At 39.6% G+C, this 27,959-nt stretch overlaps 1 protein-coding gene across 1 annotated transcript; it reads left to right on the top strand.

The window, feature by feature from the left end:
• The first annotated feature begins 2,126 nt into the window (after positions 1-2,126).
• Positions 2,127-10,700, top strand: LOC121504317 (polyserase-2-like). The gene is made up of 9 exons (XM_041779030.1): positions 2,127-2,184; positions 3,532-3,661; positions 3,878-4,131; positions 4,250-4,383; positions 6,237-6,504; positions 8,898-9,027; positions 9,371-9,624; positions 9,715-9,848; positions 10,335-10,700. The coding sequence occupies exons 1-9, from the start codon at positions 2,127-2,129 to the stop codon at positions 10,698-10,700; spliced, it is 1,728 nt and encodes a 575-aa protein (XP_041634964.1).
• The last annotated feature ends 17,259 nt before the right edge of the window (positions 10,701-27,959 follow it).

A 27,959-nucleotide genomic window follows, 5' to 3' on the forward strand; every position in this document is an offset into this window, starting at 1 on the left:
ACTCGAGAGTGGAAAGTCAGATCTTCACCAAACTTTCAGGCAATATTGGGATAGTGACAGAGAAGAAACGATTAGATTTTGGTGATGATCCGCGCACCCGTGCGGTTTTTCTCTGACGTCAAATTTTGAACACCATAAGAGTTTGAGTTCCTTGGTGGCGCTGCTTAGGCGTGGGTCTGCTGCCTCAAACGGCCATTCTAGTTTACAGTTAAATCACCTCTTAGAGTGGATGATTCTGTGATGGCATCTTACCTCAGTAACTTTCATGATTCTCTTGTCCCAGGACAATCTGGGGGCCGGCGTTGTGACCAAAATCGATGGCCTCATGACCCTTATTGGCATTGTGAGTGTGGATCAGAGCTGCACCGATCATGGATATCTCAGACCGTTCACTGCCGTGGCCCCGTTCTACAGCTTCATCCAAGGAGTGGCCTGTGACGTCCCACCGGTCTTCGTTCCCTTCCACCCCACAGGATTTGACCCTGACACCAACTTCATCTGTCCAGCACCTGGTCATCCTGAGCCGGGACTACCAGTGGATGGCAAGGAGGGTTTTGAGGACATTTTTACTGATGGTGTAGCAGGGATGCACTCTTCCCCCTTCATCTTCCTCTGTGTTCTTGTTCTCTCCCTCTTCATTACTCACTGATGAGAGAAATCATGAAAGAGTGAGATGGATCAGCTTTAGCCAGGCTGTTTTCTTTTCTTGGTGTCATTAAGCATAGGGGCACTATTACTGATTTGTCAAATGTTTTGTCTCATGTAAATTTTAATAATTCTAACTGGCTTCATGTAAAATTTTCACAAAACTTCAAATGCATAATGGCCAATGATTCCTTGGGGAAGGGAGTTGTTGATTACAGCATGTTTTCTGTGGTAACATAAAACTCATGTTTCCATTTTTCTCAGTGATGTTTAGGCTAACATAAGCTCTATTTTACACACTCATCAGTCATGAATGATCATTGATTTAAAGCGTTGCAGAACGCCTAATAAATGTGAATCTCATGTTCAATCTCTGTATTTTTTTCTTTGTCCAAATATACTGCTCTGGCTTAAACCAAATGCTTTGCTGTTATCGTAACCAGGCGCTGGCTGGACATAAATGGACACAGCAAAGTAAATCAAGAACGCATAAGCAGACAATAAGACAAGAACATGCAACATTCCCTCCAGCTATTTCTGCCCAGATCAAAGCCTCTTACTTATAATCACTGTGTGAAGACAATATAAAGAGAACATGAAAATAGAGACAATAATGCAATCACCACAATAGTGATAGAAATAACAGAAAACATGGTTGCTAAAATAAAGGACTGCAGGCAGGCCAGTTCAGCACCCAGGTTCTTCTACAGCGAGCCATGCTGTTGTGATGGATGTGCTATGTGCTTTAGCATTGTCGTGCAGAGACAGTCAAGGCCTTCCATGAAAGGCGTGTCTGGATGTGAGTATATGTTGCCCTAAAACCTTCATATACTTTTCAGCATTGATAAAGTCATTCAAGATGTGTGAGCTGCCAAAAGAATTTCACATTTTAATTCATCTGACCACAGAACAGTTTTCCATTTCACCTCAGTCCATATCAAATAAGTTTTGGCCCAGAGTAGATTATAGCATTCCTAGATTATATCCATATGTCGTCCTCTTTACATGATACAGGTTCAACTTGCAATTGTGGACGACACGGTCAACTGTGCTGACAGACAATGGTTTCCTGAGCCAATGCAGTGATGTCCAGTGCAGAATCATGTCCGTTTTAAATACAGTGCTGCCTGAGGTACTGAAGATCATCAACATCCAATATTGACCTTTGGTCTTGTCAGAATATTTTGATGATATTATGTACTGTAGATGGTGGGATATTTAGAGTCTTTACCTTTCAAGGGTAACTCAGGAAATTAAGTTTAAGTTTAACCACAACCACAGCTGCCAGAAACTAAGGCATGAAGACCAACATGTTACTCCTGCATGGCTTCTACACCATACTGACGTAATACTGAGATTGGTGAAGGAAGAAAGATGATTGTTATGACTTAAGGTGAGGTGTGGCAATGTAGGATGTGAAGATTTTTTTATGTTGAAGTTTAAAGAGGCTAAGGAGAGAGAGAAGAAGGCACAGCTGAAAAATGGCTCTGGGGAAGTTTCTGTTCAGTATCGCTCTGATCTTCCATCTCTCTTTTGAAGGTAAGGCAGACATTTTGATAAGTTTCCCTTTATTAGATGACTTTCTTGGTATTTTTGACTTAACTATTGCAAATCAGCATTCGCTATAAACAATATGATGCATGCATGGGATGGCTGTTCTCAGTTGTCTATGTATACGGAAACTGTCCCTCACAAATAAACTTTAAATTAAAAAAACTAGAGTAGCAGCAGTAGTTAAGACACCCCACAGGGTTAGGGTAAGATGGGTTAGGAATGCCTTGAATGACAATAAAACTTACCACAGGAATGTGCAAAACAGGCTGGCAGCAGACCACTGCTGTAAGATGCCACCATTGTCAGTACTATTGATAACATCCTGTATACATATGATACACACAAAATGTTCAAAGTAAAATGGGATTACTCTTCTGGTTAGCATAAAGGTAAGGTTTGGGTTTAGGAAAGGGTGGGTTAGGAATGGCCTGAGGGTTCGGGCTAGGGAGTGGGAGTGGTGTTCTACAACCAGACCCCTCTAAGAATGTGGAAATTTACATGGAAAGAAAATTCAAAGCAGGTGGTGCTAGCACTGCTTTCCTTAACATTAGACGTGCCAATTGAATGCACTTTAAAGTGGATGGGGAATATATTACTTCATGTTAACAACATCCAGATTTGTTTTAAGCTGCCTACAAAGTAGTATCCAAGTCCAAAAGACCGCAAAACACAAACAAACTGCAAAAGAGTGGCGAGATGTAATGTTGCAGTACTTGTTCTTATCTGCACCCAGTGACATTATGAGAGGAGACTCCCATACTTTGTTTCCTTTCTGTTCTTGGCAAATCCATGATATCTTTGCACCAAAGACAATGGCTAGTGAATTCTTCAAACAGGTGTGTCTTAACACTTGCATAAGCAACATGGCAGTATGACCGCAACTGAGGCTGAAGCTGAGAACTATGTTTGTTCTATGATCAACTATGGGACATTTGGTAAATAAATCGTGTAAATTAAACAGACTGGAGCATTTCTATAAAGTTAAACTTTAAAAAAATGTAGTAGCTCCTAAGAAAATAAGTTCTTGTGCCTACTAAGGTTTTACTTCTGTATTCTTAAAAATCAAGTATTTACATTCTGCAAAACTATGTTTAAAATATCTCTCTGTTTTAATCTCAGGCAGTCATGCAGGCTTTAGGTGGAGTAAGTATCCAATGTTTGATGTACCTCACATTTTCTCATTTATTTCACATTTATCAAAGATAGATAAACTAGCAAAGATTGACTGTTCTGAATGTCTTCTGCCATCTCTTAATTCAAAATTAAAATCAGTTCAGAGGTTTCCTAACATAACAATGACTATGTTGTAAATTCTCCATCACTTCTCTCCAGAATGTGGCATGATGCCAAAGTCAGGGCACATGCCCTGGATGGCTGTCATTGCTGTTGATGGGGACCCCTGCTGCTTCGGGTCTCTTATTAGCCCCAACTTTGTGCTGACAGACAGTCACTGTGGATTTGGGTGAGGAACGACTTAACAACAACATTTCAAACACCAGTCAGAACAAATCTTTAATCTTAATTGGGCTTTCACTTACTATTTTTGGCGATATGTTTTTACTTAAATGTCAAATATTTGCTGGTTCCAGCCCTCTGAATGTATAACTGTGAAACTCTGTCATTTTGTTTTGATTGAACCCTCAACAGTTTAACATGAACTCTTGTTCTTTCCTTCCAGACCTGAGAGTAACATACGGATCTCTCTGGGAAACATGGGGACTGGAGGTCATGGAGACAACTACCAAGAGATGAGGAGTGTTGAATACTACAAGTGCAACGAGCCCACAGCCAAGTCACATCTAACCAAGGACGGCATTTGTCTCCTGAAGCTCTCAAGCCTGGTGATGTTCACAGAACACGTCTATCCCATCTGCTTACCTGAGAGCTCAGAATACCCTTTCCCCACCGGGATGCTGAGCTACCTCACGACCGGTACGACTACAGAGAATACAACCAGAGCAACAGATTTTAATAACACACCTTGTCCTCATTTTTTGGTTTGTTTTTAGTACCACAGCTTTAATCTTGCCTTCGACTCGTCCCTGACTAGGAACATCTCCTGGAGGCCTGGTGAAAGTGCCGATAGTCGGATACAACCAGTGTAAATGCTCCTACCCTACACTCAACCAGTATCAGATCTGTGCTGGACAGGGATACGGACCACCAAGGCTGAACAGATGTCTGGTAAACTCTACTTTTTGTGTCTCTGTGATAAAATGACAAACCTCTCCTAACCTCTTGTAAGATTACCTTACTCCCCACACAATTTCAAAAAGATTGGGACGCTGTGCAAAATGTATGGAAAAAAAAGAAGGCAGTTCAAATGGAAAAAAAGGTTAAAAGTGGCCAGAACTACTGAAAATGTGGTAAAGAGTGACCATAGGTGGCAACAATGTGTTAAGAGTGTCACTGACTGTAAAAAATTTGATAACAAAACTGTAGCATCAAGTTGAAAAAAATGGCAAAATTTGGTTAAAAGTGCAAAAATTGTTTTGAAAATGACACAAAAGGAGTACAAAGTTGCAAAAAGTGGAAAAAAAGACATGAACAATGGCATTACAAAAAAAAGTGCCAAAAATGGGATCAAAGCAGCAAAATTTTGCCCAAAATTGGCTAAGCATGACCATTAGTAGCTAAAATGTGTTATGAGTGGCAATAAGTGGGAGAAAGACTACAAAGTGGGAGAAAAAGTGAGAAAAATGTGTTTAAAGTAACCAAAAAAGAGGTGAAAAAAGGCTGTTACTAGCAAAATGTGACTAAAAGTGGTTAAAAGTGGAAGAATCTTGTAAAAAATGCTTACAAGTGAAGGCAAGTGGCAAAAAATGTGTTAAGAGTGGAAAACATGATGAAATTAGGTTTTTAGTGAAAAAATGAGTAGGAAAAGTGGAAAAATTGTGTTTAAAGAGGCACATTTCAAACATCAGACACACTTTTCAGTTCCAAAATGAGATGACTGTCAGCCTGGATGCTCTTCAGACCCTCAGTTAACACTGCATTAAAAACAGGTGTGATTCTGTACGGAGAATCACTGCATGAACTCAGGAACACTTCCAGAAATCATTGTCAGTCAACACAGTTGACAGTGCCGTCCACTAATGCAAGATAAAGCTGTATCATAAAAGTCATGTGTGAACACAATCCTGAAAGATCAGTGTCATCTGTAGGCCACAGCTCATTTAAAGTGAACTGAAGCAAAATGGAAAACTGTTCTGTGATCAGATGAATGAAAATGTCAAATTCTCCTTGGAAACCACAGACACCTTGTCCTGTGGACTAAAAAGGAGAGGGATCATCCTGCTTGTCATAAAAGCGAGCATCTCTGATGGTACAGGGTTGCAGTAGTCCTTATGGTGTGAGCTAACACATCTGGAATGTCACTATGAATGCTGAGGCGGTTTTAGAGTTACGTATGCTCCCATCAAGGACTGCCTTGCATAATTCAGCAAGACAATGCAAAAACAAACACTGCAGAGTCTGGGTGTTGGCTCGTCTACTTCACCAGTACAAAGCACTTTGAGCATCATAAAACAAAAGCTCTGGCAACGAAGACTCAGGACTGTTGAGCAGCTAGAAACCTACTTTGGACAAGAATGGGACAACATTCCTCTCCCAAAACTCCAGGATCTTGACTCCTCACTTCCCATATGTTTACAGATTGTTGTTAAAAGTACTACAAAATGGTAAACATGGCCCTGTCCCTACTTTTTTTGAGAACTGTTGGTGCCATCAAATTCAAAATGAGCTAAAATTTTCATGAAATGGTAAAACTTCTGAGTTTCAACATCTGATGGGCTAATAATTTTCTATTGTGAAAAAAATATGGGCTTATGAGTTTTGAAAATGTATTCTGATTTTATTTTCTTTCTACATGATGTCCCAACTTTTTTGGAATTGATTGATGATTGAAAATGTTCCTAATTTGATAGACATTTTTCTCCAACCTGATCAGATTTTTCACAGTTGCAAATCACCTCTTAGAGTGGATGATTCTGTGATGGCGTCTTACCTCAGTAACTTTCATGATTCTCTTGTCCCAGGACAATCTGGGGGCCGGTGTTGTGACCACAATCGATGGCCTCATGACCCTGGTTGGCGTTGTGAGTGTGGATCAAAGCTGCACCGATCATGGATATCTCAGACCGTTCACTGCTGTGTCCCCGTTCTACAGCTTCATCCAAGGAGTGGCCTGTGACGTCCCACCAACCTTCGTTTCCGTCCACCCCACAGGATTTGACCCTGACACCAACTTTGTCTGTCCAGCACCTCGTCATCCCGAGCCGGGACTACCAGTGGATGGCAAGGAGGGTATTGAGGATATTTTTACTGATGGTGTAGCAGGGATGCACTCTTCCCCCTTCATCTTCCTCTGTGTTCTTGTTCTCTCTCTCTTCATTACTCACTGATGAGAGAAAACATCAAAGAGTGAGATGGATCAGCTTCTTAGCCAGGCTGTTTTCTTTACTTGGTGTCATTAAGCATAGGGGGACATAGGGAAATAAATGACAACCTATATCACATGACATATTAGCATCCGAAATCAAGATAGCCAGAATCCTCCCAGCATCTTCAGCTGCTAGCGTGGGTTGAATCATTCTTTAAATGATTGTTGTTTTGTGAAGTGTTTTGTCTGGTGAAAAATTCAATAGTTCAAATGGGTTTCATGTGAAATTTTTCACAAAACTTCAAATGTATAATGGCCAATGATTCCTTGGTGAAGGGAGCTGTTGATTACAGCACGTTTTCTGTGGTAACATTAAATTCACGTTTCCGTTTTTCTGAGTGATGTTGAGGCTAACAAAAGCTCTATTTTATGCATTCATCAGACATGAAGGATCATTTATGTAAATTGTTTCTGGACACCTAATAAATGTGAATCTCATGTTCAATCTCTGTGTTTTTTCTTTGTCCAAATATACTGCTCTAGCTTAAACCAACTGCATTGTTATGACTGTAACCTTGCTGTCAACTTTGGCTGTGTATTTTTCCATGTTTGCAAACCAGCAAGACATTTAAAAGACAAATAGCATGTAAAAAAATAAAATAATAGATGAGTCCAAGCATTGACAGATTTAAGGGTTTTAATGTTGGATTTGGGTTGTCATGAAAACTATCATACTTATTAATATAAATTAATAAGGTCATTAAAGATGAATAATTAACTGAGCACCACCCCGAAAGAGGAAACAACAACCAAGAAGAAGCAAATATCAGTCAGAATTAAGATACATAATGCTATTTAATAAATGTTTGTATTGAAATGAATAGATGATGGTGGACTTTGAACAGAGAAAAGTTCAGACTCAGTTTATAGAGGAGTCTATAAACTCAGCAAAACAACTTCAACCAGAAACCCAGTGGACAGACTTTGATTATACAGTCAAACTGAGGGCACTGTGCTGGACATAAATGTGCACAGCAAAGTAAATCAACAACACATAAGTAGACAATAAGAAAACAACAGCAGCTGCAATGAAAGAACATGCAACATTCCCTCCAGCTAGTTCTGCCCTGATCAAAACCTCTTACTTGTAATCACTGAGTGTGATTTAAATCTGATGTCCAACCAATCCAGAATTGAACACAGACAAGTTCGGTAACGTAATGTACTGTAAATGATTGGATATTCAAAGTCTTCTACACCTTTTATGGGCAAGAAGAATATCCCACCATCTACAGTGCATCATATCATCAAAAGATTCTGAGAGTCAGGAGAAATCTATGTGTGCAAGGGACAAGACCAAAGAACAATGTTGGATGTTAGTGATCTTTTGTACCTCAAGCAATAGTCTCAAAGTGCAACCAGAGCTGCCAGAAGCTAAGGCACAAAGATGAACATGTTAATCCTGCTGTTTGTGTCAATAGCTTCTACATGTTACTAACACTATACTTATGACTTCAGATGAGGTGTGACAGTGTGGGATGTGCCGAATATTTGGATGAAAATATAAGAAGCTGAGAGACAGAAAAGAAGGCACAGCTATAAAATGTCTCTCGGGAAGTTTCTGTTCAGCGTCACTCTGATCAACCTTCTCTTTTTTTAAGGTAAGGCAGATGTTTTGACAAGTTCGCCTTCATAACATTACTGTCTTGGTAGTTCTGATTTTACTATTATGGAACTAGAGTAGCAGGAGTAGTATGAAATATCTTCTTTGACATTTGTCTTAAAACAGCGTACCGTGACAAGGCTCTGTTGACGTCAATTCAGTAACTGGTTTCACATGGATTCAATTCACCACTAAATTCACTATGTTGAAGGGAAAATGGCAAACCATCCTGAATGAGTCAAAATATCATAGTTTGTCTGCTGATGTTTCATCAGACCCTTCAAAATAATGTGCAAACAACTGAGGTGTGAAATTTGTAAAAGACAGGATGTCTAATTGAAACAGGCTGGAGCATTTATAAAAGGTTAAATGAAGAAAAAAGATGTTTTCTTGTCTACTTAGGTCCTTCATCTGTATTCTATGTGCTTTGAAATTTACGTCTGTTTAACATTTCTCTCTCTGCTTAAATCTCAGGGGCTAATGCTGGATTTAGGTGGAGTAAGTATCCAATGTTACAAGTACTTCACATTTTTCTCCTTTGTTTCACATTTATTAAAGATAGATGAATCAGCAAAGATTGATGGTTCTGACTGTCTTATGTCATCTATTAAAGTCAAACGTCACTGTTGTAAATTCTCCATCTCTTCTCTCCAGAATGCGGCATGATGACAAAGTCAGGGTACATGCCCTGGATGGCTGTTATTGCCGTCGATGGGGACCCCTGCTGCTTCAGGTCTCTTATTAGCCCCGACTTTGTGCTGACAGACGGACACTGTGGATTTGGGTGAGGGATGGCTTAAATATCGTTTCATAAACATTTTATTCACCAGGCAGAACAAATGATCAATCTTAATTGGGCTCCCACTTATTATTTCTGGTGATATGTTTTTACTTAAATGTCAAATATTTTTGCTTCCAGCTTTCTGAATGCAAAAACTGTGACACCTGGCCATTTTCATAACAGCAGAAAACAGGACTCTTTCACATATATAAACCACCCAAAGTACCTGATGTGGTGTTTTGATAAAGACAAGCCAGAAAAATGCTACTCACACTTGAAACGAATAAATATATAAAAAGGTCATAACATGTCTTAACACTAACTCTTTAACTCCTTTTTCTTCCAGACCTGAGAGTAACATACGGATCTCTCTGGGACACATGGTGACTGGAGGTCATGGAGACAATTGCCAAGAGATGAGGAGTGTTGAATACTACAAGTGCAACGAGCCCACAGCCAAGTCACATCTAACCAAGGATGGCATTTGTCTCCTGAAGCTCTCAAGCCCGGTGAATTTCACAGAAAATGTCTCTCCCATCTGCTTACCTGAGAGCTCAGAATGGCCTTTCCCCACCGGGATGCCGAGCTACCTCACGACTGGTACGACTACAGAGAACACAACCAGAGCAACAGATTTGAATGTTTTTGGTACCACAGCTTAAACCTTGTCTTTGACTGGTCCTTGATTAGGAACATCTCCTGGAGACCTGGTGAAAGTGCAGATAGTCGGATACAACCAGTGTAAATGCTCCTACCCTATACTCAACCAGTATCAGATCTGTGCTGGACAGGGATACGGACCACCAAGGCTGAACAGATGTCTGGTAAACAATACTTTTTTGTGTCTCTGTGACATAAATGACTTATGATCCTCTTCAAACTCATTCTAAGACTACCTTTCCCCCCTGGTTACCACAACTACAAAAAAAGTTGGGGCACTTGTAAAAAAATGTCTCTGTGTCAATAACTGACATGTTAAAGAGATTTGATTATCATTTTTTTATTCTTTCATTTACATTTTAAACAGAGTCATAACTTTTTTTGAATTAGGGTTGTAAGTAAAGTTAGGAAATTGGTCATCTAACTCTTATTCGGCCATTTTTCTTAGTGTAAGCATACTCTCATTTTATCTAGGGTTAAAGCAAATGTTTGTCAGACTTTCACAACTTTTCCAAGCTTTTAGCATTTTCTAGATGTTTCTACATGCTCCAAACTGGTCAGATTTTTTCACAGTTGCAAATTAGTTCTTAGAGTGGATGATTCTGTGATGGCGTCTTACCTCAGTAACTTTCATGATTCTCTTGTCCCAGGACAATCTGGGGGCTGGTGTTGTCACCAAAATCGATGGCCTCATGACCCTGGTTGGCGTTGTGAGTGTGGATCAAAGCTGCACCGATCATGGATATCTCAGACCGTTCACTGCCGTGGCCCTGTTCTACAGCTTCATCCAAGGAGTGGCCTGTGACGTCCCACCGGTCTTCATTCCCTTCCACCTCACAGGATTTGACCCTGACACCAACTTCGTCTGTTCAGCACCTCGTCATCCCGAGCCGGGACTACCAGTGGATGGCAAGGAGGGTTTTGAGGATATTTTTACTGATGGCGTAGCAGGGATGCACTCTTCCCCCTTCATCTTCCTCTGTGTTCTTGTTCTCTCTCTCTTCATTACTCACTGATGAGAGAAAACATCAAAGAGTGAGATGGATCAGCTTCTTAGCCAGGCTGTTTTCTTTACTTGCTGTCATAAAGCATAGGGGGACATAGGGAAATAAATGACAACCTATATCACATGACATATTAGCATCCTAAATCAAGATAGCCAGAATCCTCCCAGCATCTTCAGCTGCTAGCGTGGGTTGAATCATTTTTAAAATCTTTCTTGATTTGTGAAATGTTTTGTCTAGTGTCAAATTGCATCATTTGATTGGGTTTCATGTGAAATTTTCCACAAAACTTCAAATGTGTAATGGCCAATGATTCCTTGGGGAAGGGAGCTGTTGATTACAGCACATTTTCTGTGATAACATAAAACTCATGAATCCATTTGCCTGACTGATGTTGAGGCTAACATAAGCTCTATTTTATGCATTCATCAGACATGAAGGATCATTGATTTAAAGTGTTTCTGGATGCCTAATAAATGTAAATCTCATGCTCAAGCTCTCTGTTTTTCTTTGTCTAAATATACTGCTGTAGATTAAACCAAATGCGTTGCTATGATTGCCACCTTGCTGTTAACTTTGGCTGTGTATTTTTCAACTTTTGCCAATCAGCAGATGGTTTTTAGGACAATTAGCATTGTAAAAGAAAAATGATGAGTGCCAGTACTGACAGATGTTGGGGTATTAATGCTGGATTTCAGTTGTCATAAAAATATTAAAAATTACTATTAAACGTATCAATATAAATTGATAAGCTTATGGGAACCACACTGAAACAGAGAGCAGCAACCAAAACGAAGCAAAAACAAGTCACAGTTATGATACAAATAATAATATCTAATAGATATTAGTTTTGTAATAAAAAGAAAATAGTGAACTTCGAACAGAGAAAGCTCAGACTAAGGAGTGTATAAACTGTAAAATAACAGCTTAAACACACAGAAACCCCCAGTGGACAGACTTTGATTATACTGGCACTGTGCTGGACATAAATGGACACAGAAAAGTAAAACAACAACACATAAGCAGACAATAGGACAACGACATGCAACATTTCCTACAGCAAGTTCTGTCCAGATCAAAGCCTCTTACTTGTAATCACTGTGTGCGATTTGAATGTGATGTCCAACTGGCCCAGAAGTGAGCAGAGATCTGTTCATTTATGTTACTTCCATGGTTCCAGCAAGTTAAAAGTCTTGTAACATCAAGAATCACCTTTAGGATGAAAGCAGGGCTTGTGCTGTCCTTTGGGAGGTCGGAGAAGAGTTACATGCCCTTCTTGTGATACTGGTGGGATTCCTGCAGCACTCTCATCCCGACAACGTTGTCACAAGGAAGAAAACTCTTTGTACTTGACCGACCAATAGCTGAATGCACTAAAACTTGAGGTGAAGCTTGAAGCACGAAGTACACAATGGGACACTCTCAATGGAAATGGACAAAGCTGTCTGCTACTTCTGCCACTGGTCCAGAAGTGAGTAGAGATTAGTTCATTCAAGTTCTGTCCACGGCTACAGCAAGTTAAAAGTTTTCTAACATCAAGAATCAACTTTTGGATGAAAGAGTTTCTCAATATTTTCAGAAAGTGTTGATGGTATTATGTACTGTAGATGGTGGGATATTCAAAGTCCTCTATACTTTTTAAGGGTAAGAAGAAAGTCCAACCATCTACGGTGCATAATATCATCAATAGAGTCTGAGAATCTGGAGAAATCTTTGTACACAGGGGACAAGACAAAAGCTCTATTCTGGGTGTTATTGATCCTCTGTTTCTCAGGCAACTAAGGCCCCGTTCACACGGAAACAAATTCAGGTGTATACGCAAAAGTTTTTTTGTCGGATCAGCATTTCATCCACACAGAAACAGCGTTTTGGGTAACTGTAAACGATACTTTTTGAAACCGGGTCCCAGAGTGCATAAATCCGTAAACGAATACCGTTTCGTCTCCGTGTGGACTGTTATCCGCATCTTTCTTGAAACGATTACGTCACACACAGCGTAGCGCCCTTAAGGCGCCTGTGCAGTTTAGGCCAAAACAATAATAGCGGACTACACGGTTGTGTTCGTGCTGCAGAAGCTACAGAGCTTGTTGTGGCTTTTACAGAAAAATCTAATGCTCCTTTACCACCACCGCGAAACACATACACCATATGTTCTTAAATCCAACGCGGAGAACAACCAGAAGGGCAACTAAATGGAAGTTTGTGTTAGTTTTCTGTGATATTCCTCTTCTACTCTGGTGTATTTCCATGGCAGCATTACAGCGCCACATATAGGCTTGGCATATGTACTACAGCGTTTTCAGTCGTTTCAGTGGTTCCGTGTTTATGCGGATATTTCCTGAAACGATCCCGTAACTTTTCCAAAACAAAACAGCAGTATGGTGTTTTCATTTCCGTGTGAACAGGGCCTAAAGTTTAACCACAACCAGAGCTGCCAGAAACTAAGGCATGAAGACAAACAAGTTACTCCTGCTGTTGTTGCCAATAGCTTTTACATGTTACTGTTGACATGCTGATGGCAATGAAGTTAAACACATGATAATTATAACTGATGATGAGGTGTGACAGTGTGGGATGTGCCGAATGTTTGGGCTAAGATATCAAAAGGTGAGAGACAGAAAAGAAGGCACAGCTAAAAAATGGCTTTTGGGACGTTTCTGTTCGGTGTGGCTCTGATCAACCTTCTCTCTTTTGAAGGTAAGGTAGATGTTTTGACAAGTTTCCCTTTATAAAATGACTTTCTTGGTAGTTTTGACTTTACTATTATGGAACTACAGTAGCAGGAGTAGGATCTTTTTTGACATTTTTCTCAACACAGCTGGTGTTTATTCAGCAACTGGTTCCACATGAATTCAGTTCACTTCTAAATTTGATATCCATCCATCCATCTTTACCAACACTTATCCCGCTGGGGGTCACGGAGGGCTGAAGCCTATCCCAGCTGTCATTGGGTGAGAGGCGAGGAACACACTGGACTGGTCGCCAGTCAATCACAGGACTGACATATAGAGACAGACAACCAGGCAGGCTCAATTTAGAGAGATCAATCAACCTAACACGCATGTCTTTGGTGGTGGGAGGAAGCCGAAGTACCTGCAGGTACCCATGCGTACACAGCAACAATGCTAACCACTGTGCCACTATGCAGCCCGAAAGTTGACATTATAAAGAGAATATAGAACAGAATTCATTCTCTTCAAATTAACATGCAAATATTTATTTTTCAAAAACTGCTCTTTCTTTCTAAAAATACAGTGCTTAACAAATTTATCAGACCACCCTAACCCTAACCAAAGTAAGGTTTATGCCACAGCTGCCCTAAATTAACAGCATTGGTAATTACCAAAATCATTTTTGATGTTTCTGCAATGGTTAATACACCAATATGAAGAAGCTCTTTAACCCAAATGATATTTTTAATGCTAAAATATAATTGTTATTGTTATCCATGAATTTTCAAATTTACTGATTTACAAAAAACTGCAAAAATCATCTGGGTTAAAGAGCTTCTACATATTGGTGTATTAACCATTGCAGAAACATAAAAAATGGTTTTGGTAATTACCAATGCTGTTAATTTAGGGCAGCTGCGCCATAAACCTTACTCTGGTTAGGGTTAGGGTGGTCTAATAAATTTGTTAAGCACTGTATATGCCAGAAACAACCGTAGTCAAAGAAAATACACACCAAAACGTTCAAAATAAAATCTGATGATTCCTCTGGTTAGGGTAAGGGTTAGGGAAAGGTGGATTAGGAAAGGCTTGAATGACAATAAAATTAACAACAGAAATGTGTAAGACAGGCTGACAGCAGACCACTGCTCTCAGATCCACCACTGTCAGTACTATAGATAAAATAGATATGGAACACATAAATTGATCAGAATTAAATAGGATTATTCTTCTGGGTAGGTCAGGGTAAAGGGTTCAGGTTAATCCTAGGACAGGGTGGGTTTAGAACGGCTTAACAAAAGTAAAACTTCTGGTTGGGGTTAGGGTAAAAGTATGGGTTAGGGTTGGGAAAGGTGTTCAGGAGTGGTGTCCTGCAACCAGACCCCTCCTGGAGGGTGGGCATTAACCAGGAGAGACAATCAAAGCTGCTGGTGCTAACACTGCTAACGCTAGCCAAGCTCTCAAAACCAACTTCTGGATGCTGAGGTCCAAAGTCTGTTTACTGACACAGGGTTATATTGGTTTACAGAGTGTTTTTCCTTAACTTTAGACCTGACAACTAAATGCACTTCCAATTGGATGGGAAATAATTCACCTCATTTTAACAACTTCCACATTTGTTTTGGCTGCCCACGAAGTAGTTTCCAAGTCCAGAGTGACCTGATCTAAGGCTAAAGTACTTTAAACACTTATTGACCTAATTAGATGACACACCCATAGTTTGGTTGCTTTCTGTCCTTGGCAAATGCTCGATATCTTTGCGCCAAGGACAATGACTAGTGAATTCTCCAAACAGGTGTGTTCAAGTACTTCTACGAGTATAAGCAACATGCCAGTATAACTGCAAATAGGACAGAAAATCAAATTTTCTTGGTGTCTGGCATGATCAACCATGTGACATTGGAGAAATACAGGATGTCTTATTGAAACAGACAGCAGCATTTATAAAACGTTAAATTAGAAAGACGATTGCTGTTGTCTTCTATATCTCCCTTTGGTGTCTTTTAAACTCAGATATTCAAGTCCTTGCCTCACTTTGAAAATTTCTGTCTAACATATTTCTCTGTTTTTAATATCAGGGGCTCATGCTGAAGCATGGCGTAAGTATCCAATGTTACAAAACCTAATATTTTTCTCCTTTATTTCACACTTTTATTAAAAATAGATAAATCAGCAAAAAGTGATGCTTCTGACTGTCTGATTTCATCTATTAAATTCAAACATCACTGCTGTAAATTCTCCTCTTCTCTCCAGAATGTGGCAAGATGCTAAAGTCAGGCTACATGCCCTGAATAACAATAAAAACTGTAGTTTGGTTTTGGCAAAAATTATGGTTCAGGGTTAGCAAAGGATGGATTTTGAAAAGCCTGAATGACAGAAAAACCTCTGGTTAGGTGAGGGTAAAGTTAAGAGCTAGGGTTAAGGAAAGGATGGGTATGGAAAGGACTGAATGACAGGGAAACCTCTAGTGTGGTTTTGGTAAAGATTATGGTTAGCTTTAGGAAAGGGTGGATTTGGAACAACCCAACCCAAACAAAAGTAAAACTTCCGGTTGGGGTTACGGTAAAAGTATGGGTTAAGGTTGGGAAAGGTGTTCAGGAGTGGTGTCCTGCAACCAGACCCCTCCTGGAATGTGGGCATTCACCAGGAGAGACAATCAAAGGCTGCTGGTGCTAACACTGCTAACGCTAGCCAAGCTCTGAAAACCAACTTCTGGATGCTGAGGTCTGAAGTCTGTTTACTGGAAATAATGTAATATTGGTTTACAGAGTGTCTTTCCTTAACTTTAGACCTGACAACTAAATGCACTTCCAATTAGATGGGAAATAATTCACCTCATTTGAACAACTTCCACATTTGTTTTGGGTGACCACAAAGTAGTTTCCAAGTCCAGAGTGACCTGATCTAAGGCTAAAGTACTTTAAACACTTAGTGACCTCATTAGATGACTCCCATGGTTTGGTTGCTTTCTGGTCTCAGCAAATGCTCAATATCTTTCCGCCAAGAACAATGACAAGTGAATTCTTCAAACAGGTGTGTCTTACTACTTCTATAAGCAACATGCCAGTATGACTGCAAATAGGACAGAAAATCAAATTTTCTTAGTGTCTGACATGATGTGACATTAGAAAAATACAGGATGTCTTATTGAAACAGACGGGATGTACGTTAAATTAGAGAGACGATTGCTGTTGTCTTCTATGTCTCCCTTTGGTGTCTTTTATATTCAGATATTCAAGTCCTTGCCTCACTTTGAAAAGTTCTGTCTAACATATTTCTCTGTATTTTAGTCTCAGGGCATCATGATGATACTCCTGATCATGAATGGAGTAAGTATCCAACTTGTACAGGAATGTGTAAGACAGGCTGACAGCAGACCACTGCTCTCAGATCCACCACTGTCAGGACTATAGATAAAATAGATATGGAACACATAAATTGATCAGAATTAAATAGGATTATTCTTCTGGGTAGGTCAGGGTAAAGGGTTCAGGGTAATCCTAGGACAGGGTGGGTTTGGAATGGCCTGAACAAAAGTAAAACTTCTGGTTGGGGTTAGAGTAAAAGTATGGGTTAGGGTTGGGAAAGGTGTTCAGGAGTGGTGTTCTGCAACCAGACCCCTCCTGGAATGTGGGCATTAACCAGGAAAGAGAATCAAAGGCTGCTGGTGCTAACACTGCTAACGCTAGCCAAGCTCTCGTAACCAACTTCTGGATGCTGAGGTCTGAAGTCTGTTTACTGACACAGTGTAATATTGGTTTACAGAGTGTCTTTCCTTAACTTTAGACCTGACAACTAACTGCACTTCCAATTGGATGGGAAATAATTCACCTCATTTTAACAACTTCCACATTCGTTTTGGCTGCCCACAAAGCAGTTTCCAAGTCCAGAGTGACCTGATCTAAGGCTAAAGTACTTTAAACACTTAGTGACCTCATTAGATGACTCTCCCATGGTTTGGTTGCTTTCTGTCCTTGGCAAATGCTCGAAGTCTTTCCGCCAAGAACAATGACATGTGAATTCTTCAGACAGGTGTGTCTTACTACTTCTATAAGCAACATGCCAGTATGACTGCAAATAGGACGGATAATCAAATTTTCTTTGTGTCTGACATGATGTGATATTAGAAAAATACAGGATGTCTTATTGAAACAGACGGGAGCATTTATAAAACGTTAAATTAGAAAGACAATTGCTGTTGTTTTGTATGTCTCCCTTTGGTGTCTTTTATACTCAGATATTCAAGTCCTTGCCTCACTTTGAAAAGTTCTGTCTAACATATTTCTCTGTATTTTAGTCTTAAAGGTTCATGCTGATACTCCAGATCATGAATGGAGTAAGTATCCAACGTGTACAGGAATGTGTAAGACAGGCTGACAGCAGACCACTGCTCTCAGATCCACCACTGTCAGGACTATAGATAAAATAGATATGGAACACATAAATTGATCAGAATTAAATAGGATTATTCTTCTGGGTAGGTCAGGGTAAAGGGTTCAGGGTAATCCTAGGACAGGGTGGGTTTGGAATGGCCTGAACAAAAGTAAAACTTCTGGTCGGGGTTAGGGTAAAAGTATGGGTTAGGGTTGGGAAAGGTGTTCAGGAGTGGTGTCCTGCAACCAGACCCCTCCTGGATTGTGGACTTTAACCAGGAGAGACAATCAAAGGCTGCTGGTGCTAACACTGCTAACGCTAGCCAAGCTCTCGTAACCAACTTCTGGATGCTGAGGTCCGAAGTCTGTTTACTGAAAATAATGTAATATTGGTTTACAGAGTGTCTTTCCTTAACTTTAGACTTGACAACTAAATGCACTTCCAAGCGGATGGGAAATAATTCACCTCATTTTAACAACTTGACTGCAAATGGGACAGAAAATCAATTTTTCTTTGTGTCTGACATGATGTGACATTAGAAAAATACAGGATGTCTTATTGAAACAGACAGGAACATTTATAAAATGTTAAATTAGAAAGACGATTGCTGTTGTCTTCTATGTCTCCCTTTGGTGTCTTTTATATTCAGATATTCAAGTCCTTGCCTCACTTTGAAAAGTTCTGTCTAACATATTTCTCTGTTTTTAGTCTTAAAGTTGCATGATGATACTCCAGATCATGAATGGAGTAAGTATCCAACTTGTACAGGAATGTGTAAGACAGGCTGACAGCAGACCACTGCTCTCAGATCCACCACTGTCAGGACTATAGATAAAATAGATATGGAACACATAAATTGATCAGAATTAAATAGGATTATTCTTCTGGGTAGGTCAGGGTAAAGGGTTCAGGGTAATCCTAGGACAGGGTGGGTTTGGAATGGCCTGAACAAAAGTAAAACTTCTGGTTGGGGTTAGAGTAAAAGTATGGGTTAGGGTTGGGAAAGGTGTTCAGGAGTGGTGTCCTGCAACCAGACCCCTCCTGGAATGTGGACTTTAACCAGGAAAGACAATCAAAGGCTGCTGGTGCTAACACTGCTAACGCTAGCCAAGCTCTCCAAACCAACTTCTGGATGCTGAGGTCTGAAGTCTGTTTACTGAAAATAATGTAATATTGGTTTACAGAGTGTCTTTCATTAACTTGAGGAAATAATTCACCTTGTAGCGCAGAAGCAGAAGCAGAGGAAGCAGCGGGAAAAAACAACCTCAAGGAACTCTACATGACCACCAAGAAACTTACCAGAAAGTTTAGGCGGTCAAATACACAAATCCGTGATAAACAGGGACGACTCCTTACCACTAAGGAAGAACAACCCCAAAGGTGGACAGAGCATTTTAAAGAACGCACCAAACAAGAAACAGTAAAGGCCCAGCTGATGAAGAGAAAGTGGAGCTGGGTTGGTCACACACTTACAAGAAACAAAGTGGCAATAACCAAACAGGTATTAACATGGAACCCCCAGGGCAAACGAGGCAGAGGAAGGCCCAAAAACACCTGGAGAAGGAGCACAGAACAGGAAGTAAAGAAAATGGGACTAACGTGGACCCAACCGGAGAAGATGGCCCAAGACAGTCGAGGGTGGAAACGTTTCATCAGTGACCTATGTTCCGAAAGGAATACAGAGAGTAAATGAAAATGAATGAAAATGTAGCGCTGCATTATGTAATACCGCCGCATTAATGTAATACATTAATGCCGCGTAATTATGTAATACATTTTCCATCCATCATGTAATAACGGCGCATTTTCTAAGCCACAAAGCGGTTAGGGTTAGGGCAAGGTAGTAGGGTGGGCATACCTTGGAACCCACACTAAGTTCTGTGGTTAGGGTTATTACATAATGAGGCAGTATTACATAACACACACCTCATTTTAACAACTTCCACATTTGTTTTGGCTGCCCATGAAGTAGGTTCCAAGTCCAGAGTGACCTGATCTAAGGCTAAAGTACTTTTAACACTTCATGACCTCATTAGATGACTCCCATAGTTTGGTTGCTTTCTGGTCTTGGCAAATGCTCAATATCTTTTCACCAAGGACAATGACAAGTGAATTCTTCAAACAGGTGTGTCTAAGTACTTCTATAAGCAACATGCCAGCATGACCGCAAATGGGACCGAAAATCAAATTTTCTTTGTGTCTGACATGATCAACCGTGTGACATTGGAAAAATATAGGATGTCTTATTGACACAGATGGGAGCATTTATAAAACATTAAATTAGACAGACGATTGCTTTTGTCTTCTACGTCTACCTTTGGTGTCTTTTATACTCAGATATTCAAGTCCTTGCCACACTTTAAAGTTCTGTCAAACATATTTCTCTGTTTTTAATCTCAGAGAACCATGCTAATGCTGATAGCCCTGCTGATGTTCCTGCTAAAGCTAAAGGTCCTGCTAATGCTGATGGTCCTGCTGATGTTCCTGCTAAAACTAATGGTCCTGCTAATGCTGATGGTCCTGCTGATGTTCCTGCTAAAGCTAATGGTCCTGCTAATGCTGATGGTCCTGCTGATGCTGAGGGTTCTGCTGATGTTCCTGCTGATGTTGATGGTCCTGCTAATGCTGAGGGTTCTGCTGATGGTCCTGCTGATGCTGGTGATCCTCCTCAACCAAGGAGTAAGTATCCAATGTTACAAGTACTTCACATTTTTCTCCTTCATTTCATATTTTTATTAAAAATACAATAATCGGCAAAAAGTGATGCTTCTGTCTGATGTCATCTATTAAATTCAAACGTCACTGTTGTAAATTCTCCATCTCTTCTCTCCAGAATGAGGCAAGACTCCAAAGTCAGGGTACATGCCCTGGCTGGCTGTCATTTCCGTCGATGGGGACCCCTGCTGCTTCGGGTCTCTTATTAGCCCGGATGTTGTGCTGACAGACGGTCACTGTGGATTTGGGTGAGGGACGACTTCAATATCATTACTTCAACATTTTATACACGAGGCAGAACAAATTATTTATCTTAACTGGGCTTTCACTTATTATTTTTTCAACTCTGTGAAATTTGGCCATTGTTTTTTTGTTTGAAGACAACGTTTGTTGCTTTGGCATGAAAAGCTTTCCATTCACAGACCATCCTAAAGTCACAGTGAAACTCAGACAGCAGAATCACTTCTTCTTTCCACCAGTTCAAATAATTCATAACACCTACTCATCTTCAGAGCCTCAACATTTTAACATGAACTCTTCTTCTTTTCCTTCCAGACCTGAGAGTAACGTACAGATCTCTCTGGGAAACATGGTGACTGCAGATCACGGAGACAGCTGCCAAGAGTTGAGGAATGTGGAATACTTCAAGTGCAACGAGCCCACAGCCAAGTCACATCTAACCAAGGACGGCATTTGTCTTCTGAAGCTATCAAGCCCGGTGAATTTCACAGAAAATGTCTCTCCCATCTGCTTACCTAAGAGCTCAGAATACCCTTTCCCCACCGGGATGCCGAGCTACCTCACGACCGGTACGACTACAGAGAACACGACCAGAGCAACCGATTTGAATGGTTTTGGTACCACAGCTTAAACCTTGTCTTTGACTCGTCCCTTATTAGGACCATCTCCTGGAGACCTGGTGAAAGTGCAGATAGTCGGATACAACCAGTGTAAATGCTCCTACCCTACACTCAACCAGTATCAGATCTGTGCTGGACAGGGATACGGACCACCAAGGCTGAACAGGTGTCTGGTAAACAATACCTTTTTGTGTCTCTGTGACATAAATGACTTATGATCCTCTTCGAACTCATTCTAAGACTACCTTTCCCCCCTGGTTACCACAACTACAAAAAAAGTTGGGGCACTTGTAAAAAAATGTCTCTGTGTCAATAACTGACATGTTAAAGAGATTTGATTATCATTTTTTTATTCTTTCATTTACATTTTAAACAGAGTCATAACTTTTTTTGAATTAGGGTTGTAAGTAAAGTTAGGAAATTTGTCATCTAACTCTTATTCGGCCATTTTTCTTAGTGTAAGCATACTCTCATTTTATCTAGGGTTAAAGCAAATGTTTGTCAGACTTTCACAGCTTTTCCAAGCTTTTAGCATTTTCTAGATGTTTCTACATGCTCCAAACTGGTCAGATTTTTTCACAGTTGCAAATCACCTCTTAGAGTGGATGATTCTGTGATGGCGTCTTACCTCAGTAACTTTCATGATTCTCTTGTCCCAGGACAATCTGGGGGCTGGTGTTGTCACCAAAATCGATGGCTTCATGACCCTGGTTGGCGTTGTGAGTGTGGATCAAAGCTGCACCGATCATGGATATCTCAGACCGTTCACTGCCGTGGCCCTGTTCTACAGCTTCATCCAAGGAGTGGCCCGTGACGTCCCACCGGTCTTCATTCCCTTCCACCCCACAGGATTTGACCCTGACACCAACTTCGTCTGTTCAGCACCTCGTCATCCCGAGCCGGGACTACCAGTGGATGGCAAGGAGGGTTTTGAGGATATTTTTACTGATGGCGTAGCAGGGATGCACTCTTCCCCCTTCATCTTCCTCTGTGTTCTTGTTCTCTCTCTCTTCATTACTCACTGATGAGGGAAAACATGAAAGAGTGAGATGGATCAGCTTCTTAGCCAGGCTGTTTTCTTTACTTGGTGTCATTAAACATAGGGGCACTATTGCTGATGAATAATTCTAACTGGTTTCATGTAAAATTATTGGCCACAAAACTTCAAATGCACAATGGCCAATGATTCCTTGGTGAAGGGAGTTGTTGATTATAGCATGGTTTCTGTGGGAACATGAAACTCATGTTTCCATTTTTCTGAGTAAGCTCTATTTTATGCATTCATCAGACATGAAGGATCATTGATTTAATGTGTTTCTGGACGCCTACTGAATGTGAATCTCATGCTCAATCTCTGTGTTTTTTTCTTTGTCTAATTTACTGCTCTAGCTTAAACCAAATGCTTTGCTGTGATTGTAACCAGGCACTGGCTAGACATAAATGGACACAGAAAAGTAAAACAACACATAAGCAGACAATAAGACATGAACATGCAACATTTCCTACAGCTAGTTCTGCCCAGATTATAACCTCTTACTTGTAATCACTGTGTGATTTGAGTCTGATGTCTAACTGGTCCAGAAGTGAGCAAAGATCAGTCCATTTATGTTACTTCAACAGTTCCAGCAAGTTCCAGCAGTTCGGCAGGAGAAAAGTTGCATGTCCTTCTTCCACCACTGGTGGGATTTCTGCAGCACTCCTGTGCAGACAATGTCGACGGAAGGAAGAAAACTCCTGGTACTCGACTGGCAGGTGGCTGACTGCACTAAAACTTAAGGTGAAGCATTTATGTGGTGGAATAGTCATGGAATGATAGTGGGAGCAGTTAAAACTGTATGTAGATTGGGACGTCACCTAAATCGGTTGGAAAGAGGGGGTCAGGTCTATAGTTATTAAAATGTATCTATATATTGCTTTTGACAGACACAAGTCACAAGGTGATTTACAAAGATAATATACAGAGAACATGAAAACAGAGACAATGCAATCGCCACAACAGTGATAGGAACAACAGAAAAGATGGTTGCAAAAACAAAGAAAGAGAGTCATATGAGCTGGATTTTTCATGTAATGGGGCTCCAACAGTTTCCTGTTGCTGCAAGATCTGGACTGCAGGCAGGCCAGTTCAGCATCGGGGCTCTTCTACTATGAACCGTGCTGTTGTGATGGATGTGCTATGACCTTTAGCGTTGACGTGCAGAGACAGTCGAGGCCTATACTGAGAGACGTGTCTGGATGTGAGTATATGTTGCTCTAAAACTTCCATATACTTTTCAGCATTGATAAAGTCATTCAAGATGTGTGAGCTGCCAAAAGGATTTCACATTTTCATGCATCTGACCACAGAACGGTTTTCCATATTGCCTCAGTCCATATCAAATAAGCTTTGGTGTAGATGACAGCATTCCTAGATTCCTCTGCATGATACAGGTTCAACTTGCATTTGTGTCGACACAGTCAACTCCCAGAGGAAAAATCTACTGCTCAAAGCTTGCTCTTCTATTGCTTGTGAGACAAAGTTGTGATTCTCATCTCAGCCTCATTTTGGTTTCTATTTTGTCTGAAATGTTTCTTCAGCTATTTCTCCTAAAATTCACTAGGAGAAATAGCTGAGACAGAATAATTAGAGGTTAGAGGGAGTCATACTTGAGACACACCCGCCCCCACACACACCCATATATAGAAGAATAGATATATGAACACTCACACACAGCAATGTTGGTACTAGTAAGTCTTTATTAAAGTCCACTAATAACAGCAGTAAATCGACTTTGACAAACAGTTCAATCCCAACTGAGTATTTATGATAGCTGTAATAACATGTTCGCACTTCAACAACAGCTAAGGCTACTCCACCATTGTCATCCTTATAAAATCTGAACCATAAATGTGCCTCTTATCAGTAAAACTAAATTTTTCAAAACAGACACGGACAAACAGTGTCTCTAACAATGTTTCGAGAAGTATCAGCACAGCTTTACTACACATAACATTCAACAACTTCTTTAAGGCCCATCATGCAGCGTTGTATATAAGGGCTTTTTTAAACACGGTCATCTCATCAATTGTCCATGTGTTTGTAGCTTTCACGCAACATTTGTTTATGACAGTTTTTTTGAAAAAGTTGATGGTTAAATGCATGTTAATCAGTGCATGAGGCAGATGAAGCTTTATTGAAAAACAAAAACACTTGGTTGACACAGGTTGATGTTAAAACTGATTTTTTTTAGATTTGCAACTATTAGTTTATTGGTTATCAATTACAAGTGATTAAGGGCATTTGAGGGGAATACATTTCTGACACAAGCTTCTTAAAGGCCCAGTATAGAACTCTAGCACAGTCTTGTGTCACAACCCCAAACGCTTGTGTTGGACAACCTGGTAATGAGAAAGTTGCAGTCAACCATTCTCAGAGTTCCATATAGAAAGCCAAAGTCAACCCCTTCTAGTGGGGCTGGAAAAAAATATGTATTTTTCTATCTCGATTCAAATCGGATATTAATAGGAATGACATCATGATCCCAACCTTTAAAATTAAAAGAAGAATCGAGGATTTAGCCTTGCCCCCAGTGTCATGTAAAGCACGCAGGCCAAGAGGGACGAAAAACAGAGCACATTGTGGTTGTGGCTACTGTACTGCAAGTGAACATCACCTCCTCTAACCTGAAAGTGCCAATTAAGACACCATGGCAACTGCTGATATAGGAAACACATGAACCAAACTTACTCCTGCTTTTCTGAAATCAACATATTGCAGTGTTAATTTCGTTGACTAAAACTATGACTAAAAATGAACGTGGACAGCCTTTTTTACATGAGAAAGACTAGACGAAGACTAACAAAAATAGATCTCTGATGACAAAAACTGACTCAAGAGTGCAGAGAACACACTACCATGGTTTGGTTCCAGATTCAGGCAAGAAAATAAATTGCTTGGATTAAAGGTCAAGACTAAAATCTTTATGGACTAAAACTAGACTAAAACTATAAAAGGTTATAAATGTTTAAAAGGTGACTTAAACTAAACAGCATTTAATCTAAAGACTAAGACTGAGACTTAATTAAAAAAACTGTCAAAATTAACCCTGATTTATTGCCTCCCAAATGAGTTGTGCCAACAAAATTAACATTGCCAACAAGAAAATAGTTTATTTTTAAATTATGTTGTTAATAAATTATCTCAATTTGACAATAAGACTATAGTGTGGCAAATTGTTAACAAATAATGGAGATTATATCACTCATAACACCATGTAAACCATCTTTTAAATGAAGAATCCAAAATTAAATCAGTTATCATTGCATAAAAGCAATTAATCTAGATTAGACAGTCTAAAAGTGGTATTGTCATCTGTGCTAAAGAGAACAGAAGATCAAGAATCTAATTAATTGTGACCCTAAAATTGAAAATCCAATCAAATCAAGGATTTGGAAAATCATGGCACCCCTAATATGTATGACAGTAAATAACAAAAGACAACTTAATTTCTAATCCCATGAACTGTGAATGAATCAAACATTTGTTAATGTATATCACTACAAAATGTTACCCTGCTGTTATTAAAAAAATAAGCTTGAAAATAGTTAAGAATTTAGTAGTTTTGTATCAACCCGGACAGTAAACTAATACTCTCATCTTGCACAACATACTATACATCAGTAGCATGAGCTTAGCTGTTAGACGCACAAATGTATCTTGCCTGATGTGCTTTATCCAGTGACTCATGTTCCTTTTCAGCCAGACAGCCAAAGAACAAGCAAGAGCCAATGTAGCCAATATATGTGTACCTACGTCCCAGCACAAAACACACAGGCATCATGTTAATACTGGATTCAACAGCTCTAGTTAGCATGACGTCACCTGTGCAACTCTTGGGTGTGTTGTCTTTCTAATTACATATTTTCACAGTCTCGTACAGTTTTTCAACATCTGTGACTTTATGAGTTGTAATGTTGTATTTTAAATTGACCAGCATCATATGTGTAAATCATGACACAATTCAAACATGATCAAATGATTAGTTATCTCTTGCTGTTCACTGCCACATATATTTTTCCAAAATAAGGTCCCAAGGGATACACCTTTGGCTCTCTATATTGGGTTCCCACATGTTTTTACCAATTAATTTCCAACAATTTTCCATAACATTTCTTTTTTTAACTACTGAATGATCAGTGTACTTACTTAGAATTCCTTCGACTTTGGACTGATCCAGGACTGTCTTTCCATCTGGCACCTTTCCGTGTTTCCCAAATACTACAGCATTTTGGCACTCCTCTGCATTACAAAAATAATCATCGAAAAGAGGATGGAATAAGTGATGCAAGAAACATGCTACTATATCCTATTGGTCTCAATTCTAATCCTCTTAGACCTTAGCACAAACTCTCTCTTTACTTATGCCTTTAAATAGCATTAAATTTAGTAGCCTAATTGTGCATTTTCCTACACTTCTGCACTCACGTGACTCTTTTAAGTAGTGTTCATTATTTAATTTATGCACTCCATATTCTATCTTTTCACTTTGTTTTTCATTTTATTATTTTATGATTATGCATTTTAATTTTTTACATATTTTCTATGACACACCTGATGCTGTAATTCTTTGTTGGAAAGCATTTTGAGTTGCAATAATTGTATCAAAGGTGCTATGCAAATAAAGTTCACTATTATTAATGTATAAACCAATAAACTGTTGAGAATAGAGTAGGATAGAAAGGAGTCATGATCTGTGTCCAGGTGTGCTGTTGGGAGTTTTTTTATGTGAGATAATTCATTTTATATCAATTTTTAGCTTTTTACAATGCTGTTGAATGAAAAGATTGTATTTAGCAAACTTTTGTTCTTGATATTCTTCTGTTTTTGTCACCTGGCCTGTCCTCTCTTCAAAATTGCCTTTAGTTAAGGTCAAGCTGCTGAAAATGTTCAGTAAATTGTCAATACATTTTAAACAGTTAAATCCTAAAATCAGCAAATAAGTGGCAACACAATTTCTGCAGTATCAACTTCATACCTATTTGCAATTTCTTGCCCTTCCAGGCAAAACAGTATCTATTTTTTCAAATGAGAGATTTAAAAAAGTAATAATAATAACATTTCCAAATCAATCTCCCAGCCCTAAATGTAGTGATAATTTGACCAACCCTGCTGCAAAATTCTTCCACTAAAATACACACAGTTTCAATTGGACTGGAGGATTACCCTTACTTCTCTGTTATTTCTTTACAAAAATCCTGTAAACCAGTGTCTGTGCCTGAAGCTGCAGATTAATTGATAATAATACCAGTTATAGATTCAAAATATTCAAAATAACAGTCACTTTAAAGACAGCTAAGCCATGTAGTAAGACAATAGCTCAATTACCATCTTGGTCATCTCTAGGTGAGTCAGGGTCTGGTTCATAAAAACGTATCTTCTTCGTTGGGTTTTCTTGCTCTTTTAGCTCCTTTTTAGTATTTGCTGCTGGGCCATCCATTCTGTTAAATACATACAAGTGCATCACATTTTAACTAGCCAACTTAAAAAGGTGCTTAAACTTCTTACTTAATTCATCCTGTCATTATGTCTTGTATTTGGGAACAGAGTACAACACATGTTGATATATTTTGATAAGTAGATCATGTTAATTTTACCATATCAGACCACTCAG

The sequence above is a fragment of the Cheilinus undulatus genome, linkage group 22 (assembly GCF_018320785.1).
Source record: "Cheilinus undulatus linkage group 22, ASM1832078v1, whole genome shotgun sequence".
Taxonomy (NCBI): domain Eukaryota; kingdom Metazoa; phylum Chordata; class Actinopteri; order Labriformes; family Labridae; genus Cheilinus; species Cheilinus undulatus.

Coding starts and splice junctions, on each gene's coding strand:
- LOC121504317 (XM_041779030.1), top strand. CDS start 2,127: ATGGCTCTGGGGAAGTTTCTGTTCAGTATCGCTCTGATCTTCCATCTC. Junction 4,132..4,249: donor GCTGAGCTACCTCACGACCG/GTACGACTACAG, acceptor GTCCCTGACTAG/GAACATCTCCTGGAGGCCTG. Junction 4,384..6,236: donor CAAGGCTGAACAGATGTCTG/GTAAACTCTACT, acceptor CTCTTGTCCCAG/GACAATCTGGGGGCCGGTGT.